Source organism: Antechinus flavipes, chromosome 2 (genome assembly GCF_016432865.1).
Source record: "Antechinus flavipes isolate AdamAnt ecotype Samford, QLD, Australia chromosome 2, AdamAnt_v2, whole genome shotgun sequence".
Taxonomy (NCBI): Eukaryota; Metazoa; Chordata; class Mammalia; order Dasyuromorphia; family Dasyuridae; genus Antechinus; species Antechinus flavipes.
The window spans coordinates 275,387,474-275,408,320 of NC_067399.1; the positions used below are offsets into that span (position 1 = coordinate 275,387,474).

The 20,847-nt window shown below is 36.1% G+C and overlaps 1 protein-coding gene across 1 annotated transcript in view; it reads left to right on the plus strand.

Annotated features, from left to right (window-relative positions):
• The window catches only part of GANC (glucosidase alpha, neutral C), a 63,346-nt gene extending 46,451 nt beyond the window's left edge, over positions 1-16,895 (plus strand). The window contains exons 18-24 of the mRNA XM_051977141.1: positions 54-118; positions 1,272-1,348; positions 4,582-4,656; positions 7,492-7,605; positions 9,129-9,241; positions 9,777-9,880; positions 10,724-16,895. Of these exons, the coding sequence (XP_051833101.1) occupies positions 54-118; positions 1,272-1,348; positions 4,582-4,656; positions 7,492-7,605; positions 9,129-9,241; positions 9,777-9,880; positions 10,724-10,833 (658 nt within the window). The 3' untranslated portion in view covers positions 10,834-16,895. The remainder of the gene's footprint in view (positions 1-53; positions 119-1,271; positions 1,349-4,581; positions 4,657-7,491; positions 7,606-9,128; positions 9,242-9,776; positions 9,881-10,723) is intronic.
• The last annotated feature ends 3,952 nt before the right edge of the window (positions 16,896-20,847 follow it).

Sequence of the window (20,847 nt, forward strand, 5' to 3'; positions counted from 1 at the left end):
TATGTGAATAATGAAGAATAAAAGAAACAAAGCTTTTTCTTTCTTTTTTCCAGGCCTCTCTGGGTAGAATTTCCAAAAGAATTAGAAACTTTTGGTGTGGAGGATGAGTACATGTTAGGTAAGCTGAATATTCTTTGCACTTTCTTGTAATAAACCAAAAAATTTATCATTAAGTTTATAACATTAGGACATTCAAAAGATACCTAAATACAAAGAAGAAGAAAAAAAAATCCCACTAAAAGATTTTTAGAACTTAATTTATTAGCAAGATCTTAATATTGTTTTGGGGGCAGCTAAGTAACACTGTGAAAAGAGTACAAACTTGGAGTCAAAAAGACTCCTCTTTGTGAGTCCAAATATAACTTCAGATACTTACTAGCTTTGTGGTCCTGGACAAGTCACTTTAGCTTGTTTATCTCAGTTTCCTCTTTTGAAAATGAGCTGGAGAAGGAAAACCCTAAACAGTGGACATTACTGAAAAAGACTCAACAATAACAAATAGAAGAACTCTGGTTTGGAGTCAGAGAACCTGCATTTAAATTTCAGGTCTGTTCCTTAGCTGCCACCCTGGCTCAGTTTCTTCATCTGTAAAACGACAGATTTGAGTTTGGTGATCTTCTAAGGGCTCTCCCAACTTTAAATCTATGATCCTATAATCTTTGATGCAATGATTCACTGTTCAGCATTAAGGGAGGTTCATGGACCCTTCCGACCACACTCTACCCATTGCAATAATGTACTCAATTATACTGCAGGGTCCTGAAAGACTTGGCACCCCTCTCCCATTGCCTGCTGATTTCTCAGAGAGTGTGGAGACAGTTGGATTCGATAGAAATGATGTTTGCTAATATTTTTATTGAATCATTGAACCTCTCTATATCTACAAACATATCTTCATGACACTTGTTCTTTAAACCTTAAAAGAATAAAAACAAGGTTTTCAGACCTCTAATTAAAACAACCAATTAATTTTTTGTTTGTTTTGTTTTTCATGGCTTTTTTCCTTTTTAGTCTGATTTTTTTTGTACAACATGACAGATATGGAAATATGCTTAAAAGAATTACATATATTTGACCTATATTTTATATCAGATTATTTGCTGTCTTGGGGAAGGGGAAAGTAAGGGAGAGAAGAAAAATTTGGAACACAAAGTCTTAGAAAATCTAATATTGAAAACTACCTTCATTTGTATTTGGAAAAATAAAATACTTTTGAATTTTTTGAAAAATAAAATGAGAAAAATTTTTAAAAACTTTTCCATTTTTTTTAGGAAGTGCTTTGCTAATACATCCAATCACAGAACCAAAGATCACAATGATTGATGTGTTTCTGCCTGGGTTTGAAGAGGTAAGAATAAATTATAAATTATCCCACATCATATATGTCCTTAATTCTTTAAAGAAAAAAAGTCATTGTTGTCCTTTTCCCATTTTATATCACCATCACTTCCTAATGATTCTCATCACTGGTTGACCTTTCCGGTAGAACCTTCCCAGATGGTAGCTAGGTAGTACAATAGATAGAGCACTGGGCTTGGAGTCAGGAAGACTGAGTTGAAATCTAGTCTCAAACATTTTCTAGCTGTATCATTAATCTCTGTTTGCCTCCATTTCCTCTATTGTAAAAATGGAGATGATAACAATACTTGCCTCTCAAATTGTTGTGAGTCAAACAAGACAATATCTGTAAAGTGTTTAACACATAGTAAGTAATGTATAAATACTTATTCCCTTCTCTTCCCCCTTCCCTTGTAATAGAAAAAGTTAACTACACAGCTGGCCATTATTTATAGAGTTATGGCTTTGGAGAACATTTGGACAAGGAACATGGTAGCACAAATCTGCAAAGGTAGCAAATATTTTAAACATACCATTGACTATCCATGGTCTAAATACATATATTAACCCTTAATTTTCAGGAACCAATCTCCAGAAAATATGCTTTCTAGATATAATAAGCAAGTTTTAATATTCATTCAAAACTTTTGTTCAGCATGCCATTAGAAGGTCTGCAAGAAACTGAAGGTGTAGACTAAACATCAGTATTGAGAAATACACACACACACACACACACACACACATATATAAATATATACATACATATTGTTGTTATTCAGTTGTTTTGATCGTGTCCAATTCTTTCTTGACCCTATTTGGGGTTTTCTTGGCAAAGAAACTGGAGCAGTTATTTCCTTCTCTAACTGATTTTACAGATAAAGAAACTGAGGCAAACAGGGTTAAGTAACTTGCCTAAGGTCATACAGCTAGGAAATGTCAGAGGCTGAATTTGAATTCAGGTCTTCTTGACCTTCTTCAGTGCACCATCTAGCTACTGATAGATAATATGTGTAGATAATTTAGATATATGTATGTGTATATATCTGGATGTGTGTGTGTGTATTTCAAATCCACAGGTGGTTATAAGCTATTTGACTTCTTTAATATAATACAATACTTTTAATAGAAGGATAAACATAACACATACTTATATATTATGTCACATGTTAGCCAATAGTTTCACCTTTCTTTTTCACATCCAGACTTTCATCAGAATTGCTTAAAGTAAGAGAAGAAAAGAAAATTTAACAAGAAAAGAAACAAAGACCTGGATAATCCCTATAATCTAGATTATTGGCCCTCAAAGACCCTTTCAGGAAGTTCAGGAGGTCCAAACTACTTTCATATAATATCAAAATATTTTAATTTGTATTATCAGTGAATAAAACCTATACCAACAAGAGCCACTGCGGGTTCTCAGTTTTTAGCAGTAAAGGGGCCCCAAGACCAAAATCAATGAGAACTGCTAGTCAAGATAATTCTTCTTCTTGTTCTTCTTTTTCTTTTTCTTCTTTATTATCATTATCATCATCATCATCATCATGTCTATATATATTTATGTAACCACATGTTGTAGTAGAAGAAGCACTGAATCTAGAATCAAGAGTCCAGGCTTTGAATCCTGACTGCTATTCATGACCTATGTGACTTCTATAACATAACACAATACCCTTAACAGAAGAGGGATAAGCATAACACAAGATAGAGAGAAGTATCTTAAGAAATAAATATTGAAAGATTATTAATTTTCATTATTTAAGAGTCAATTATCTTTTATATAAGTTGCATTTATATAAGGCTTTCAGGTTTACAAAGCACTTCAGATATATTATCTCAGTTTAATTTCACAGTAAGCCTGGAAGATAGATGCTATTATTCTCATTTCAGAGATGAAGAAGAGAAATTAAGTGATTTGCCCAGAGTTACACATCTCATTTGTTCATTCATTGTTTGTCCTTTGTTCTTGAAGAGAACCATGACATCAAAAAGGTGATGTCATGACATGCAAGTGAGTTGGATTCCAGTGAGGGCGGGTTGTACAAGATCACCTGCCTCACTTTTTCCTCCAAAGACATCTGGGTCCAATGGCCAGATATAGATCAGGATGACATCAGGAGATGGCCCTGGATGAAATGGGAGACTTTGGCCCTTTTAAGCTAAGATCTTTAACAGGAATCAGTAATTAAGGCTAGTTAAAAAATAAGACAGAGAAATGGCCTCTTGGTCAAAAAACAAAAATCAATCTGGGATTTTTCCAAGCTGTGACATTAATTTCAAGTCAAGGGATTCTTTTCTTTAATCTGCATTGTCACAAAATCAAAGAACTCCAATGTCTAGTAAGTGTCTAAAACAGGATTCAAACTTTCTGACTCCAAGTTCTGCACTCATCCAAGTTCTGTTCTGTGAAATTACTTGATGAATACCCTTGGTACTTTGGTAATTAGCTTCAAGAAATGCATGGATGGGGTTCCAAAATGTAGCCATGTTATTTCACTGTATGTTACAACAATATTCTAACATATATAATATATAGGGCAGCTAGATAGAGAGATAGAGCATCTGGCCTGGAATTAGAAAGAGCTGAGTTCAAATGTGACCTCACTTACTATTTGTGTGACCCTGGGCAAGTCACTTAACACTGCTTTCCTCAATTTCCTCATCTGTAAAATGAGCTGGAGAAGGAGTATCTCTGCCAAGAAAATCCCAAATGTGGTCACAAAGTAGGACATGACTTAAAAATGACTGAATAGTAACAACATGAATATATCTATAGATATGCACACATATTCTCACATATAAATATATACACATGTATGTATATATTAATATAGATATTCTTCCTGAGATTCTTTTTTTAAATTTATTTTGTTTTTCGTTTCTTTATCCAGCCACTGACATTTCATTTGCTGCTATTGACTCCCCTCTTACTGTTTTCCTTCTTTCTTGATTTCTTTTTCTTTTTAATTCCTCTCCCTTTCTGCCTTTCTTTCCCTTATACTGTCATTCCTGGCACCAGAAATATTAGGATTTTGTAGCTGTTTAGTCAGCACACTAACCAGCCCTATTCCATACTTAAATTTTCATTCTTTCAAGGTCTTCATGGCAGCACATGTTCTTACTGTCTATCCATAAAAACAAATCCAGTTATTTGAACTTCTTAGTTACTTGGATTTTAGATGAACTAATATTTATTGTTTAAGGAAAATTTGTTAATATATTTTTGGATGATTTATTCCTATTCAGGTCTGGTATGATTTTCGGACATTTGTTCATTGGGAAGGAGCACGTACCCTGAAGGTTCCCATAGCCTTGGATAGAGTAAGTCATGTTTAGACCACTGTTTTAATCTGGTGTATTCATCCAAATGTCCTAGAGTTTTGCCAAGTGGCACGTTCCACTTTAGTGGGAAGTATGCAGAATTATACACAAACCACTGACAGGAACCTGTTGTGAGTAAAACTACTTAGAGACAAAGTTTCTGGATATTAATAATCAAATTATTAACTAGGCTAGCCAATATTCACTAAATTGATAGTCAGTGGTTTCTCTTGGTAACAAAAGACAGAAAGGGAAACTCTGAAACACTTTAAATCAAGTGTGTTCCTTCTGACAGTGAATATCCTTGACAAGTGAAACTCAACTTGACTGGTAGACATTTAATGAGGAGTTGGGCTAGAAAATCTTCAGCTCCTCTTGCTGACAGTATGGACTGATCTTGAGACTCAGCCATCTCCAGCAGTTTGGGAAGGGGATGCCATTTCCCCTCTGGAAATTCTTCTCTGGCAAGTTTTTTCTTTCATGAATGTGGTTACTTCAAATTCTAATGAAGAAACTGACACAAATGACTCTTGGTAGTTCTTAGTATTGAGAACCAGTCATCTCTAGCTCTGCCTTTGGGATAAACAAAGTCAGGCTCCCATTTGAGTGGGGGCCCAACCTTAATCTAGTTAACCAGCAGATGCCTTGGGGGCTAGGAATAATTGTATAACTAATCATGCCTTTCAGAGACTGACACCTTTATGGATGAAGATGTATCCCTTCTTTCTCAACTCTACTCTTGAAGGCTTTATTTTACTGATATATTACTTACTGGAATGAACTTAGCCCCATTTGTCCTTTTTTTTAAATAACCAGTTGATGCAGGTACATTTACCTTTTCAGGATTGAGATCTTAAAAATAGGAAGAAAAGAATGGATCACAAATTAACAATTGGTTGTTAATATAATAGTATAATATTAATTTCTCTCAAGCCTCCTACCTCATCTAGTGTAATGTATATCTTAACTATGTATCCCCTCTTCAACATTCCTACTTTCCTGACAAATGATCATCTGACCTTGGATTGATGATCCTTAATGATAGAAGAATATTCTGCCTTTTACTTATTCCACTTTGGGACAAGTTGGGGGTTTTCCTCATATCTCAAGCCAAACTTGCTTGCAACTTTAAGCCTGTTCTCTTAGCTCTGTCCTCTAGGGTTAAGCAGAATGTTGACTCTTTTTTCCATACAACAAGCTTCAGACATTTAAAGAGAAATAACCTCATCCCCAAATGTTTCTCCCAAAACATTTCAATTCTACCAACTTTCTCTTATATGTCAGGGTCAGTCTCCAGTCTCTTGTCTCTCACATGTAATTTCTCTACATACATTTGAATATTTGAGTCATATGAATGAAGTAGTCCTTAAAACAGAAAGAAAAAATAGTTAGCCTGACATGCCACCTAGCATTTCCTTCCACAGGACCATGGCTAGAAATATTTAGTGGGAAAACTAGGCCTCTAAGAAATACTTCAGTGATAGTTCTGTCTGTAATTTTTAAATGCTCTTTAAAATATTTTAATGATGAGTTATTAACTTTTATTTTACAACACAAATATTTTGACAATTCTGCCTAAATTAATCTATTCAGTGCCATACCATTTTGCCAAAAATTTTATTTTTTAGAGCTAGAAAAAAATAAGAAGAAATTTCATTTGGAAGAACAAAAGATCAAAAAAAAAAAAATTAAGAGAATTAAAATGCAAAGGAAAGGGACCTACCTATATTACATCTAAAACTGTATTACAAAGTGTTAATCCTCAAAACCATTTAGTACTGGCTAAGAAAGAGAGTGATGGATCAGTGGAATATGTCAGGTATACAAGACACAGTAGTAAGTGACTATAGTAATCTACTGTTTGATAAATGCAAAAACTCCAGCTTCTGGGTTAAGAACTAACAAAAACTGGTGGGAAAAGCATAAAACACTATGACAGAAACTGGGTATAAACCAATAATTCACACCTTATACCAAAATAAGGTCAAAATGGGCTTATGATTTATTCATAAAGAGTGATATTATAAACAGGTTAGAAGAACACGGGATAATTTACCTGTCAGATCTTTGGAGAAGAGAGGAATTTATGACCAAACAAGGAGTAGAGAGCATTATGAAATGCAAAATGGATAATTTTGATTACATTAAATTTAACAAGATTTTGCACCAACAAAACTAATGCAGCCAATATTAGAAGAGAAGCAGATGGGAAACAATTTCTATATCCAGTGTTTCTGGGAAAGGCCTCATTTCTAAAACATATAGGGAAATGAGTAAAATTTATAAGAATACAAGTCAGTCCCTGAATGTTAAATGGTCAAAGGATATGACCAGGAAGTTTTCAGAAGAAATTAAAGTTATTTATAGTTCTTTGAAAAAATGCTCTAAATTACAATTGATTAGAGAAATGCAAACTGAAACAATACTAATTTATTGTTGATAGAGTTGTGAACTGATCCAGCTATTCAGGAGAGTAATTTGGAATTATGCTCAAAGGGTCATAAAACTGTGCATACCCTCTGATCCAGCATCACTAATGGGAAAAGGGAAAAGAACCCACATGTACAGCTCTTCTTTATGATGGCAAAGAATTAGAAATTGAGGGGATGCCAGAACAAATTGTGGTATATAAATGTAATAGAATTCTGTTCTCTAAGAAATGATAAGCAAACTGATTCAGAAAAGCCTGGAAAGAAGCAATTGTTTTCCCTTAGTAAATGAAAAAAAAAAAAAAGTCATTCTCTTCACATGGATATTCATTGCAAGATATCTATAGTTCCACCTTGAGATTTTCTTAATTAAATTTTCCTTTCCTGACATTTCTGTTCTTTATAGATACCTGTGTTTCAGCGAGGTGGAAGTGTGGTACCGATGAAGACTGCTTTAGGGAAATCCACAGGATGGATGACTCATCTCCCATATGAACTCCTTGTTGCTCTGGACACCAAAGTATTTAGGAATTAATTCCTTCCCATATCTTGTATTGGTTATTTCTCTGCTTTTTCTACTGATGGCTTTCTGAATGTATGCTATAAAGCTTGTCAAAGTGTGAAACTCCTCTCATGAAATATCCAAAGAGAGAGAATTTCTAATATATAGGCCTAAAAATGAACTTTTTACTTCCTTTTCTGAATCATCATTATTGTTCTTATTAAGGTATTCAGTGTCTAATATCAAATCCTTGAGATTTAAAAGTTATGTCATAATCTCTCTCAGATTATTACAGTTAGGTATTCTGAGTTATGGATGAATCCTAATTATAGAATCATAGAGTAATGGGCATAGCACTGAAAGGGACCTTAAAGATAAACTAATTCAATCCCCTTATCCTGGTGTACCCAGTATTATTCTGAATGGATATCTGACAATTTGGAAAGACATCTTCCAGGGGAATATTAGAAATCCTTGATGTTTCTCATCCCAGCATTAGTTACATGTGCTAAAACTTCAGTACATTGTCTGGTATCATAGAATAGCTGGGTTGGTCATAGAGAAGACCTCAAGGGCTCACAATCACCAAAGGCCAACTAAGAGCCACCATAAAGGTGTCCCAGGTTTTAGTGGTACCAGACGGGCATCTCCACAGCCTCATCCTGGCTGCCACCTCAGTGCCATATAAATTTGTGAAAGATCTATAAATCTGTCAAGGCAGGGAACCCCTTTCGCTAATGAAGACTTAAAAATATTTTTGTCTTAAATACACCCGACCTGGAAAGTTGTCCTGTTTAAATTGCATTTGACCCCATTTTGAGGTCAGCTTGGCAAAGATACTGGAGGGTTTGTTATTTCCTTCTCCAGCTCGTTTTACGAACGAGGAAACTGAGGCAAGCAGGACTAAGTGACTTGCCCAAGGTCACACAGCAAGTGAGTGTCTGAGGTCTGAGACCACTTGCTCAGGATCACACAGCTGTTTGTTGTTGTTTGTCCCAAGTTCTTGAAGAGGACCATGATGTCAAGGAGGTGGTACATGCCATGCCAGGGAACTGGATTTCAGTGAGGGAGGTTCCCCTCACTTCCCCTGCAGAGCCATCTGGGTGCAGGGACCAGACACAGATCAGGACTGAAGAGGGCTCTGGATGCAGGAGGAGCCCACGGCCTTTTTAAGCTAAAGGTCTTTCCCAGGTCTCAGTTTGACTGAGGTAAGGCCTGATAGTGATTAAAGTTAGATAAGAAATGAGTCCCAGTACTGCTCCAGGATGTGATTGATTTTGCTTACACTCTAAGAGGTCCTGGCGCTTGGTTGTCAAAACCAGGTCTTCCCTAACAGAGACCAACAAAAGCATTTATTCCAGTGAGTATTCTTCCTTCTGAGTGCCTGTGGTGCCTGTCACATATTGCATCGTTGTTGGATTTTACTGTTAGACACTCAGGAAATGTTTGGGGGACCGAATGAGCTTTATTCTCTTCTCACTTATCTGTCCTACATTGGGAATGATGGCTAATTAAATTTTATAACTCCATTCTTTCTCCAGGGCTCTGCAAAAGGTGAACTCTACCTTGATGATGGACATTCATTCCAATACCTCCATCAAAAGCAGTTCCTTCATAGGAAGTTTTTATTCTGTGATGGTATTTTGTCCTCCAGGTAATGGCAGCTGAGAGACTATGTATTTTAAACACATTATAATGCACATTTTAACTGCTTCCAATTGTTCTGCTAATATACGAAGAACAACATTTTTAAAAAGGAATATCAAAAGCTTTCTATGGAGATTCTTGTGCAATGTATATTTTTTCTTCCCCAGTTAAAAAAAGTTCAATTTGAAGTTAAATGAAATCTTGTCACATTTGACCTTCATTGACTTCCAACAAAATAATTGGCTGGCCATAGTAAAGGTGGGGAAGTCACTGCATTCAGGAGCTTGGGTGTTTAAACCTCTGCCTTAGAAGTAATTTCTTTTCTTTGTGCATATCAATCAAAAATGCCACCTGGATTTTTTTTTTTTTTTACTCAGCTTAGAGGGGCAGATGTAAAGGAGAATATATAGTAGCCTCAGGTGTTTACAAAGATTCTTACTTGGAAGTACTAACCTGGTGATGAATTTATGTGATTTTATTTTAGCTTCTTCTTCATTCTCCATTCCATTTTTTCATCTGAAGTTAACCATATCTATTTCTAGCTGTGCAGATGAAAATGGTCATTACCACAGTGAGTGTGTGGTAGAAAAAGTCCTGATCTTGGGCATCAATAAGCAGCCTTCCTCTGTGACTACCAGTTCTTCTGGTAAGAAAATGGGCCATTCCTTGTTTTATCACCTTTCTGTTATTATTATTATTTTTTTTTTGGCAAAAGTTTTATCATTTGGTTGCAAAAAGAATGTGACTAATCCTGCAAGATCAAACTTTTTCATTCATCTATATGTTAATAGATGCCAAATCTACTGGTCTTTTTCTTCACTTTATATCCCCATTGGTCTTTTTAATCAACAGATTAATTTATTTGTAATCCGTAAATATACATCCACTATCAAATTCTTGCAGTTTAAAAGCTACATTATAATTTTTTTGGAAATAATTTCTAAACTGTGTCCTAGGTTTATTACAGTTAGATATTCTGAGTCACAGGTGAACCCTAATTATAGGATGATAGAAAAATCATTAGAGGTCGTCTACTCCAACCCAGTTATTTTACAGATGAGGAGACAGAGGCATAAACAGTTAAGTGACATGCCCAAAGTCACACAAGTATAAAGTGGCAGAGCCAGTGCCATGTCCAATATGCCACACTGCCCTTTTTGTTTTTATAAATAGATCATATTAACAGGCATAGACCTGCAAGTCAAAGTTTGGTATCTATATTACTCACATAAATGCCTTCTATTCATGTCCCAGTTTCTTTCCAACCAATATCACAGTCAAAACTAAGGTTGATTTAGCATCTTAGAAGTTCTTTGAGAGACATGGACAAAGCTAGTATGGCCAGGGATTTTTCCGAATGGGACACTCTACCTATTAAATAGACAGTTTTTGTCACTGTTATTCTTCATTTTAAACTTCAGAGAAGACATTTTCCCTCATTAAGGCCTATTAGAGACTTTTTTGTTCTTCTTGTTCTTTTGAAATTTAGATGGGCAGGAGAAGCAGGTGGTTTTTACCTACTGCTCCAAGACAGCCGTGCTTCATCTGGAAGAACTTTCATTGAATGTTGGTGCTAATTGGGAGATCCATGTCAAGTGACAAGAAAAGCAGGACTTTCACAGCCTTTGAAGGAAAGTTCAAATAGAATCGATCTTATAGGATGTCAAAAGCTCTCTGTTACTGAGCTTCTGCCTGGCTCAAAGAGACAGTTCATTGGTCACAGAACAAACAGCTGATGAAGGGACATGATGTTATTTCATATTTTCTTTTTTCTTCAATTTTTGGGGCATGATAGCTTTGATTTTATTATGTCAGAAGCTGGTGTTTTTCCTTGAAACAAATAACCTAGAAACAGTGAATGACTGTTATTACTTCATATTTTTAATATCAGAGTCATGATTTGGGATGGAACAGTGCCAAGCACTGTAACACAATGAGCTGTCTCTCCTTCCTGCACCAGGTGGAACAGGCTTTAGATAGAGGGACAGGTGGGCGCAGCTCTGTAGGATTTGTTCCCATCTGTGCCCATCCCAGGCCATACCACTGAAGGGAGTCATGACCTTAGACAAAGCTGACAGCTGCAGTAATACAGGAATTCTGCCATATGTATGGTGTGCACTCTGAAATTATATCACACCCACTCTGGGATAAGTGAAACAAAATCCTGAATGGCAGCTGAGAGCTTTTTTGGTCTAGAAATTGGATTAAAGGGAGCAAAGATAGTTCTCCCCTAAACTAACTCAGGAAGGTTAATCTTGAGCATCCTCCCAGGCGAAAAAGCATCTTTCCATATATCATTATTGCTTTTTCAATAATATACATAAATATTACTTTCCAGCTCAAGGAACTAAAGTGAGTCCCTACTGCTTAACATATCAAAGAGTAAGTGGGCCCTTCCAAGATCACTCTATTCCTCCAACTTTGTCTCACATCACTCTAGAAGATAAACCCTGTGTTCTGAATCCTTGAATTGTCATAGTCATTCCTGACCTTATACCTTTGCTTCTACTGGTCCCCAGTATCCTTTTTTCCTTTTATCCGTATCTTTCTTACTCTTCAAAATCCAGTTAAAGTCTCATCTTCTCCATGAAGCTTTTCCAATTGTTCCAACACCCAATAATTTGACCCTTCATTGCAGTGCAACAAAATCTATGCAATGCAATCGATAAATAAAAAGGAAAGCTTTTAATTATGAAAAGAGCTTTGCATCAAATGTCTCTGATAAAACTAAGAGATACAGAGAACTAATACATTTATAGACCAAGATCATTTCTTATAAATAGGTTGTTAAAAGACATTGACAAATAGGCCTTGAAAGAAGAACTACAAACTGTTAACCATGTAAAAGGACAGCTAGGTAGCACAATGGATAGAATGTCAGGACAGGTGTTAGGAATATCTGAGTTCAAATCTGGCTTCAGATACTTACTAGCTTTGTGACCCTAGACAAGACATTTAAACCTGTTTGTCTTAATTGCTTGTCTGGAAAATAAGCTGGAAAAGGAAATAGAAAATCACTGCCCTATCTTTGCCAAGGAAACCCCAAATGGGGTCACAAAGAGTTGGAAATGAATGAATAACAGCCATGTAAAAATTGCTCCTAATAGTAATAATAATTAGCATTTCTGTAGCACTTTAAGATTTGCAACATGTTTTGTTTGATCCGCACAACACTATGAGGTAGGTACTATTATTATTTCCATTTTACATGAAAGGAAACAGAAGTAGAGAGATTCAAGTGACTTGTCTAGAGTAACACAACTAAGTGTCTGAGACCGGGTCTGAACTCAAGCTTTCTTAACTTCAGGTCTGGTGGAGACTGTACCACTGTATCAATAATGATCAGTGTGAATCAGAGCAACTGTGAGATTCCACTCACTTAACAAAGTTGGCAAAGATGACAAAAGATGGAAATAATTCACATTGGAGAGACTATGAAAAGACAGCAACCCTAATACAAAGTGATGGAACTGTGAATTGGTACAACCATTCTGGAAAGGAATTTAGAATTATGCTAAAGAAATGACTAAAAGACTCACATCCTTTGGCTCACAGACTTCATCGCTAGGTATATAATGCAAAGAGATCAAAGTTAAAGTCTAACCCTATCTGGCCTGGGATAAATCAGTTTAGCCTTATACTATCTCTTACTCTCCAGGCCCTTGCCTCCTTGTCCTTTCAATAATCACTTCATACCAAGCCCAAGCCCCTTATCAGCTCCATCGATTGTATTCACTGCTTATTGAATAACTACAGCTGAGGGAGAAAATCACCAAACTGCCATTTTTGAATCTACTACAAATGTATGTTGTCTAATCTCACCTGAGTCCTTGCTGCAACAAGACTCATTCTACTCCTAACTAATCTGTCTGCTGTCTGACTCTTCTTCCCACAGTGACTATTCCAGACCTCTTCATCTCCTCAACCCTCCAGTGGTATCCTGTCCCTTCCCTTTTCGCACCCATCCTCTCAGCTGAGGATCTCACCTGGCCCAAAGTCAGGAGTTCCCTTTTCTCCCCTCTCCCTCACCTCAAGGAACCCAGCCATTTTTGTCCATTGTCTTCTTTGCTCTCTCTTTGGCTAGACTAGGTCCTCAGCGCGCCCTCTTGATCCCATCCCCTTCTAGCTTCTTTTACCCTCACTATTTGTCCACTCTCAAGCTTTTGGGCTCTTCTAGTCTCCTTCTTTGTCACCTATGTCTTACACATCTTTTAAAAAATCCCTTGCCATCCTCACTAGCTCACAATCTATATGTCTTCTCCCTTCTTAACTAAACTCTTTGAGAACACAATGTTCTCTTGGTACCTCTGCTCCCTCTTTTGCCCTGAACCCTCTGCAGTCTAATTTCTGATCTCAACATCACATCTCTTTCCAAAATTACCAATTGTTTGGGATGAAAAGACCTACCCAAATTGACTACTACAGGGATCACTCATAGAAAGCAGAATTATTTATTAGAATCTCGAGAAGTGGACACCATCCTGGTCTGTGAGCCGGATTTCACAACAGGAGAAAGCCATTCACTTGAAAATGCTTACAGCTTTTATACATTTCAGACAAAGAACCCCAAAATCCCACCCTCTATATGTTGTGATTGGTCACATAAACCTTTATTCCTCTATTTGGTCAGTGGAATGTAGTAGACAAGGTGATATACAGCTTCTTTGGCCACATATATATTTTTAATCCCTTCTTTGGACAATAGAATGTAGTCCAGGCCTTATCTAAAATCATGGGACTCTGAGAAGCTGAAACTGAGGCCTTAAGGCTTCAATCAATTTAGCTAACAATCTCTGATCAATATGTGCTTAATCTGTAAGTTCTTCACCTTTCCACACACAATGATCTCTTAAGTGCCAAATATAAAGGCTTTTTCTATTCATCCTCTTTCTTGACCGCTATCATTTGTCATAGTTGAACATCTCATCCTGAATTCTTTCTCCTCTCTAGATTTTTGTGATATTGCCGACTCTCACTTCTCTCCTTGCCATCCCCACTATCTAGGGTATCCCCAATGCTTTATCCTGGGCCCTCTTCTCATCCCTCTATATTATCTCACTTAATGATCTCATCAGCCCCCATGCATTTAATTATCATCTCTATGCAAATGATTCCCAAATCCACATATCCAGTCATAGTCTTCCCCCTGAGCAACAGTCCCACATCACCAACACATTTGGGAAACTTCTAAGTGAATTCCTTTAGGCATCTCAAACTCAGCATGTTCAGAACAGGTCATGTTTCCCAAAAATAGGCCAGTACCCAAATGAGAGAACCTAAGTCCTACATGTCCAAAAATATTTATAGCAATCCTTTTTTGTGGTAGCTAAATACTGGAAATTAAGTTGTCCAACAACTGAGAAGAAAGCCTAAGTTATGGGATATGAATGTGATGTAGTACTATTATCTCATTCACAATGAGAAATGAAGAAATAGATGATTTCAGAAAGATGTGAAAAGACTTATGTAAACTGATTAAGAAGCAGAACCAGGAAAACAATTTATACTATAATATCAACATGTTTTCAATGAACAATTTTGAGGAATTTTTTAAACTAACAAAGAATGAAATGAGAAGAACCAAGACCACAAATTATATAATAACAAGAACACTAAAAATTAGCAACTCTGAAAGTTTGTGAGAACTATGCTCAGTACAATGAACTTTGGCGATTCAAATCAAAGTACTGATGATGAAACATGCTATTCATTACAGAGTGAATATTGGGCTTTGGTTCCAAATGAGACATATATACTTTTTGTATACAGCCATTGAGGAAATTTGCTTTAATTGACTATGCATATTTGTTATGAAAAATTTGGTATTTTTTTCAATGAATAGATTGTGAATGGGAGAGAAAATACTTTTCTATTAATCTTTTTTTTAAAAATAGGTAGGTGGGAGTACTACAAATGTGAAATGTTGCCTTCACTTTCAGATGAAATTAGTCATTGTATTATTAGTTTTACTTAGCTGTTTTGTTCAGTTGCAAGAGGTCTCTCACTAAGTGGGAATATTCTCTAAGTGTGTGTAATATAAAAACAAAGCACAGCAATAAAACTGAAAGGAACAAAAAAAATTTTTTTAAACAAAATTCGTTATCTTCTCCCCCAAAACTGTCCCATCTTCCAAACCTTTCATTACTCCTGAGGGAAGCACTATCCTCCTAGTCACCCAGGCTGACAAACTTCAATCATTCTCAATTCTTTTCACTCACCTCTATGTTCAAATAATTGCTTCATTGCATAATTTTTTTTCTTAACAGTAGCACTCTTCCAAGTCCTCCTGCCTCTACTAACCAAGTAACTGTCCTCATCCAGACCTCATCATCCCTTTCTTATCTGGACTATTGTAGTATACTTCTAATTAGTCTCCTTACCTCAAGTCTCTCCCCATTCCAGTCCCTCTTCCTCTGAGTTCTTATAGGGATTTTTTTCAAATAAAAGTTTGACCGTGTAACCCACACACAGCTCAATAAACTCCATTAACTCCCTACTACCTTCCAAATCAAATATAAAATCCTCTGATATTTAGAGTTCTTCATAATCTTTTCGCTCCCTACTTTGCCAACTTTCTTTTACCTCCTTTTACCATGGGTTCAACCATCCAGCCACATAGCCAGCTCACAAACAACACTCCATCTCTGGTATCCATCCCTATATAATAGCTGCCCTCCTCTCCTCCCCCTCCCCAATGCCTGAAATGCTCTTTCCCTCCTCATCTCTGCCTTTTAGTTTCCCTGGATTCTTTGAAGACTCAATTCAAATTCCCAGTTACTGGAAGAAGCCTTTCTTAGAGTCTTCCCAGCAACTAGTGCCTTCCTCTATGAGATTATTTTCCATCTACTCTGTATGTATCTAGTCAATTTACATGTTATCTCCCAATTAGTATGTAAGCTCTTTAAGGGGCTGGCGTTGTTTTGGCTCTCTTTGGGTCTCTAATGCTTAGCATAATGCCTGATACATTTTGTTATTGTTGTTCAGTCATTTCACCTATGTCTGACTCTTTGTGACCCCATTTAGTGTTTTCTTGACAAAGGTCCTGGATTGCAGCTCATTTTCAGATGAGGAAACTGAGGTAAACAGAGCTAAGTGACTTGCCCAGGGTCACACAGTTATTAAGTGTCTGAAGCCAGATTTATACCCAGAGTTCCTGACTCTAGGCCCAGCATTCTATTTATTGTATCACCTACTTGCTCATGCCTGGTATATAGCATGCATTTAATAAGTATTTCTTAAATTATGTGGTGATCAACTCTGATGAACATGACTTTTTTCAACAATGAGGTGATTCAGGCCAATCCCAATGGACTTGTGATAGAGAGAGAGAGCCATGTGCATCTAGAAGAGCACTGTGGGGACTGAATGTGGATCACAGCATAGTATTTTCACCGTTTTTGTTGTTTGCTTGTTTTTTTTCCCTCTCTCTCATTTCTCTGATCTGATTTTTCTTATGCAGCATGATAAATGTGGAAATATGTTTAGAAAAATTGCATGGATTGAACATATATTAACATATATTGGATTACTTGCTGTCTAGGGGAGAGGGTGGGAGGGAAGGGAGAAAGACAAATTTGGAACACAATATTTTGCAAGGGTAAGTGTTGAAAACTATCTTTGCATATATTTTGAAAATAAAAAACCTGTTATTTAAAAAATAAGTTTCTTGATTGACCATATACATACTAACTACATATAACATTTATATCAGCATTTCTTGTGCTATATATATAAATAAAAGACTGGAAGTAAATGCCTATCATTTGGGGAAGAGCTAAATAAATGATGACTCATAAATATAATGAGATACTATGATTCTATAAGAAACAAAAATATGAAGAATTCAGAGAAATACAGGAACTGATATATGAACCAATGTAGTATGAGATAAACTGAACTAAGAATATAATATATAAAATTATTGCAACTATGAGAATGGCAAAGACCCATCCCACCTACCCCTAACCTTCCAAAAAAAAAAAACCACAGAATAATTATAATGACCAGGCGTGTTTCTAAAGAACAGATAAGAAAATAAACGACTTCTTTGCTTGCTAGCTGGTAATTTAATAGAATACCAGGTTTGGAGTCAAATTTGACCTCCCTTAACTGTTTGCCTCAATTTCCTCTATTTAAAAAAAAAAAAAAGATAATAACACTTCGCAGGATTGTTGTTAGGATCAAATGAGATCATACTTAAAGCATTTAGCACAGTATCTGGCACATAGTAGGTGCTATATGAGTACTAATCTTCTCTGCTCCTCTCAGAAATGGAGTACTAGGTGTGGAAAATTGCATATGCTGAAAGCTTTGATTAAACAATTGGTTAGTTGTGCTGCCTTTTGCCAAAGAAAATGGCTATTGTGAATTCTTTGTATAACCAAACCCTACATTTGGGGTGAAACTTCCTTTCCCTCCCTTTTTTTCTTTAATTCTTTGTTACAAGGGATAGTTTGCTCAGTAAAGAAGGAGAAATATATTCAGAAATGAAGCGATTAAAAATAAGATGCAATCAAAGTTTAAATTTTTTCAAAATCTTACTACACTTAAGAGTTCCTGCTGCATAATCTAGCACTGTGATCTAAAATTCTATCATATGTGTCCTGTTTCCTCAATCAAAGTGAAAGTCTGTCATTTACATATGCATATACATGTACAGGCTGTCCCCAAAGCCTTAGTACAAGTTTAAGGCTTTTGGAACATCCTGTATATGTTTACATGTTTTTGCCTCATAATACTTCAGCATAATCCTCAACATGGAATAAATAAATATTAAAAAAATACTTGTTGATGGTCTGGGTTATTTATTTACTCTGTTGTCATATTATTTGGAATAGTTATGAATGTAGTTTTATCTTATACCTTAGACAAAACTGCCAGATGGTAGCATGTCCCTCTCACAAGCACTCATTGAATGATCCTAATAGCTAAAATTTGAGCTAATCCACACAGGTTTAGTGTTCAAAAGTTTGTACTTTACACTGACCACTTCCAGATTCCTTATTTCCCTTTCAGTTGTTTTTATGAGAAAGGAAGGTAGCATCCAAAGCTGAAAATCAATTTCCCAGTTTCTCCCCTCCTGGCCAGTTTGCAGAGTTCCTGGGACAGAGAATCCTCAAGATAGAAACTTTGCTTGATAGAAAGCTTTTTTAAAAATTGAATAGTGAGTATGGATATGTATACATATACATACATAACATATTTAACATGTAATGGTCTACTTGCCATCTAGGGGAGGAGGTGGGGGGAAGGAGGGGGAAAGTTGAAACAGAAGGTTTTGCTATTGTCAATGCTGAAAAATTACCCATGAATATATCTTGTAAATAAAAAGCTATAATAAAAAAATGAATAGTGAGATTAAGACTACAGATCTGTACTTCATGCTCCACTGAAAACACTAAATAGCAACCAAGCTCATAGTATTGTCTTTTATTCCATTTGTAAGGATCATCTTAGAAGGAGGTGATTGAGTACATGGGCAACTAGTTGATATAGTGGATAGAACATCAAGCTTGGCAGACTGCTTCATCTTTTTGAGTTCAAATCTGAGACACCAGCTGTGTGATCCTGGGCAAGTCACTTCAACCTATTTGCCTCAATTTCCTCATTTGTCAAATGTCATTTTTGGACATGTCAACTGGAGAAGGAAATGGTAAGCCACTCTAGTAGTTTTGCCAAGAAAATCCTAAATAGGGTCATGAAGAACTGGACGCAAGTGAAAATGACTGAACAACAACAATGACTAAATATGTCTTTCTCTGAGGAAAATGCCCCCATTTTGGTTCACTTCTTATAGGCTCCCAGATCTGAAACTGGAAAGGAACTCAGAAACTCTCTCCTCATTTTAAAGAGAATGAAACTAGCCTATGAAAGCTGAATTAATTTGTTCAAAATCTCAGAGGTGGTGTAAGATTCAAATCCAAGTTATCTGCCTATATTCTGCCACCCTGTCTCAATGTACAGAAGCTTTAGATGAGAGATGATTGGAGGAGGGAAGATTCCCTTAGGATTTATGCTTTTATTATTTATTCCTTACACTTTGTGGATTTTTTTAAATACTTAATCATGTTTCTAAACCTAGTCAACAGAGAAAGCTGTGTAGGGCTAGAGAGTTCCACAGCTGTTGAGTAATCAGTTGCCTTGCTCAGTCTGATATTTGATCCTAAATTTTCTTTATGAAATTTCAGGGTCCTGAATTTAGATGAGTCAAGTAAAGAACATTTTAACAGATATTTTCACACACACACACCCCAAAATGAATGTTTAGATATATAACTGTTGGGATTTGGATACTACTAATAATAAAGACTTTGCATGATCTAGGGAAAGCACTTCACTCTGCACTTTAGCTTAATTATTAAAATCAAAGGACTAGACTAGCATAATTGTCTATTCTCCCTTTGTGCTCTAAAATGTATTACTTCTAACATTGTTGTGTGATTGTAGATTTAGCACTGGAAAGAAACCTTTATTGTTCAGTTATTTTCAGTATATCCAACTCTGTGATCCCATTTGGGTTTTGTTTTTTAGGTTTTTTTGTTTTGTTTTGTTTTGTTTTTAACGGAGATATTGGAATGGTCTGCCATTTCCTTCTTGTGTTCATCTTTAGAGATGAGGAAACTGAAGCAGAGTAAAGTGACTTGCCCAGGATCACACAACTATTGAATTTGCAGCTAAGAGGCACAGTGTATAGAATGCTGGGCCTGGAGTAAGGAGGACTCATCTTCTGAGCTCAAGTCTATTTTATTCGACCACAATGCTTATCATCTACTATTGATATATATAGGTGGAATACCATAGGAAGGAAAGAATGCTGTCCATCACTTGACCCAGGGCATCCAACTCTTAGCTCACATCTCTCAAGCTTCTCTAGACTCCAGGTACAAGGAAATACCACTTGATCTTGTATCTCCTTATTGAGTTTTGGCAGTTGGCATTTGTATTTTTAAATCCTTGTGGTCTTTTCCAATGTTGGCTGCCTTGGGCAAGAGGTAAGTTCAGTGTTTAGTATGTGTGTAAAATACCCCCCATTCCTTCGGATTCTTTCCAGAGGGCAGGACGTTACAGTGAAGGAGACCGAGAATACTTTCGGTCTTAGAAGCAGCATAAAGGTACCCAATGATTTCCGGAGTTTAAGAGTTCAGCCACATGTCAGCTGTTCCTCTGAAAGCCTTCTGGGTAAGGGAATTCCCATGAGAACACCAGGCATTCCTCTGGGCTTCTAGGATTTCCATTTGCAGAACATTCAGGATACCCAACATTATCCAGAGGCCATTATGTTCATAAGATAATATTTCAGCTCTGATGGGAAAAAACACAAACCGTTGGCAAAGGGGAAAGAGTATTAACTATCTGATTATAAAAGATACATATGTGTGTATGTATATAGATATGAATATATACACATACAAAGATACAGATGTGCATAATATATATAAATACACACATAATGCATGTATATATGTACATAAAGATAGTTTATGTGTATATATACATGTATATAAAGATATAAATCATACCTATATACATGGACATAAATAAAATGTGTATACAAAGATATAGATTGTATATATACATAGACATATATATGTAATATGTACATATACATATTAC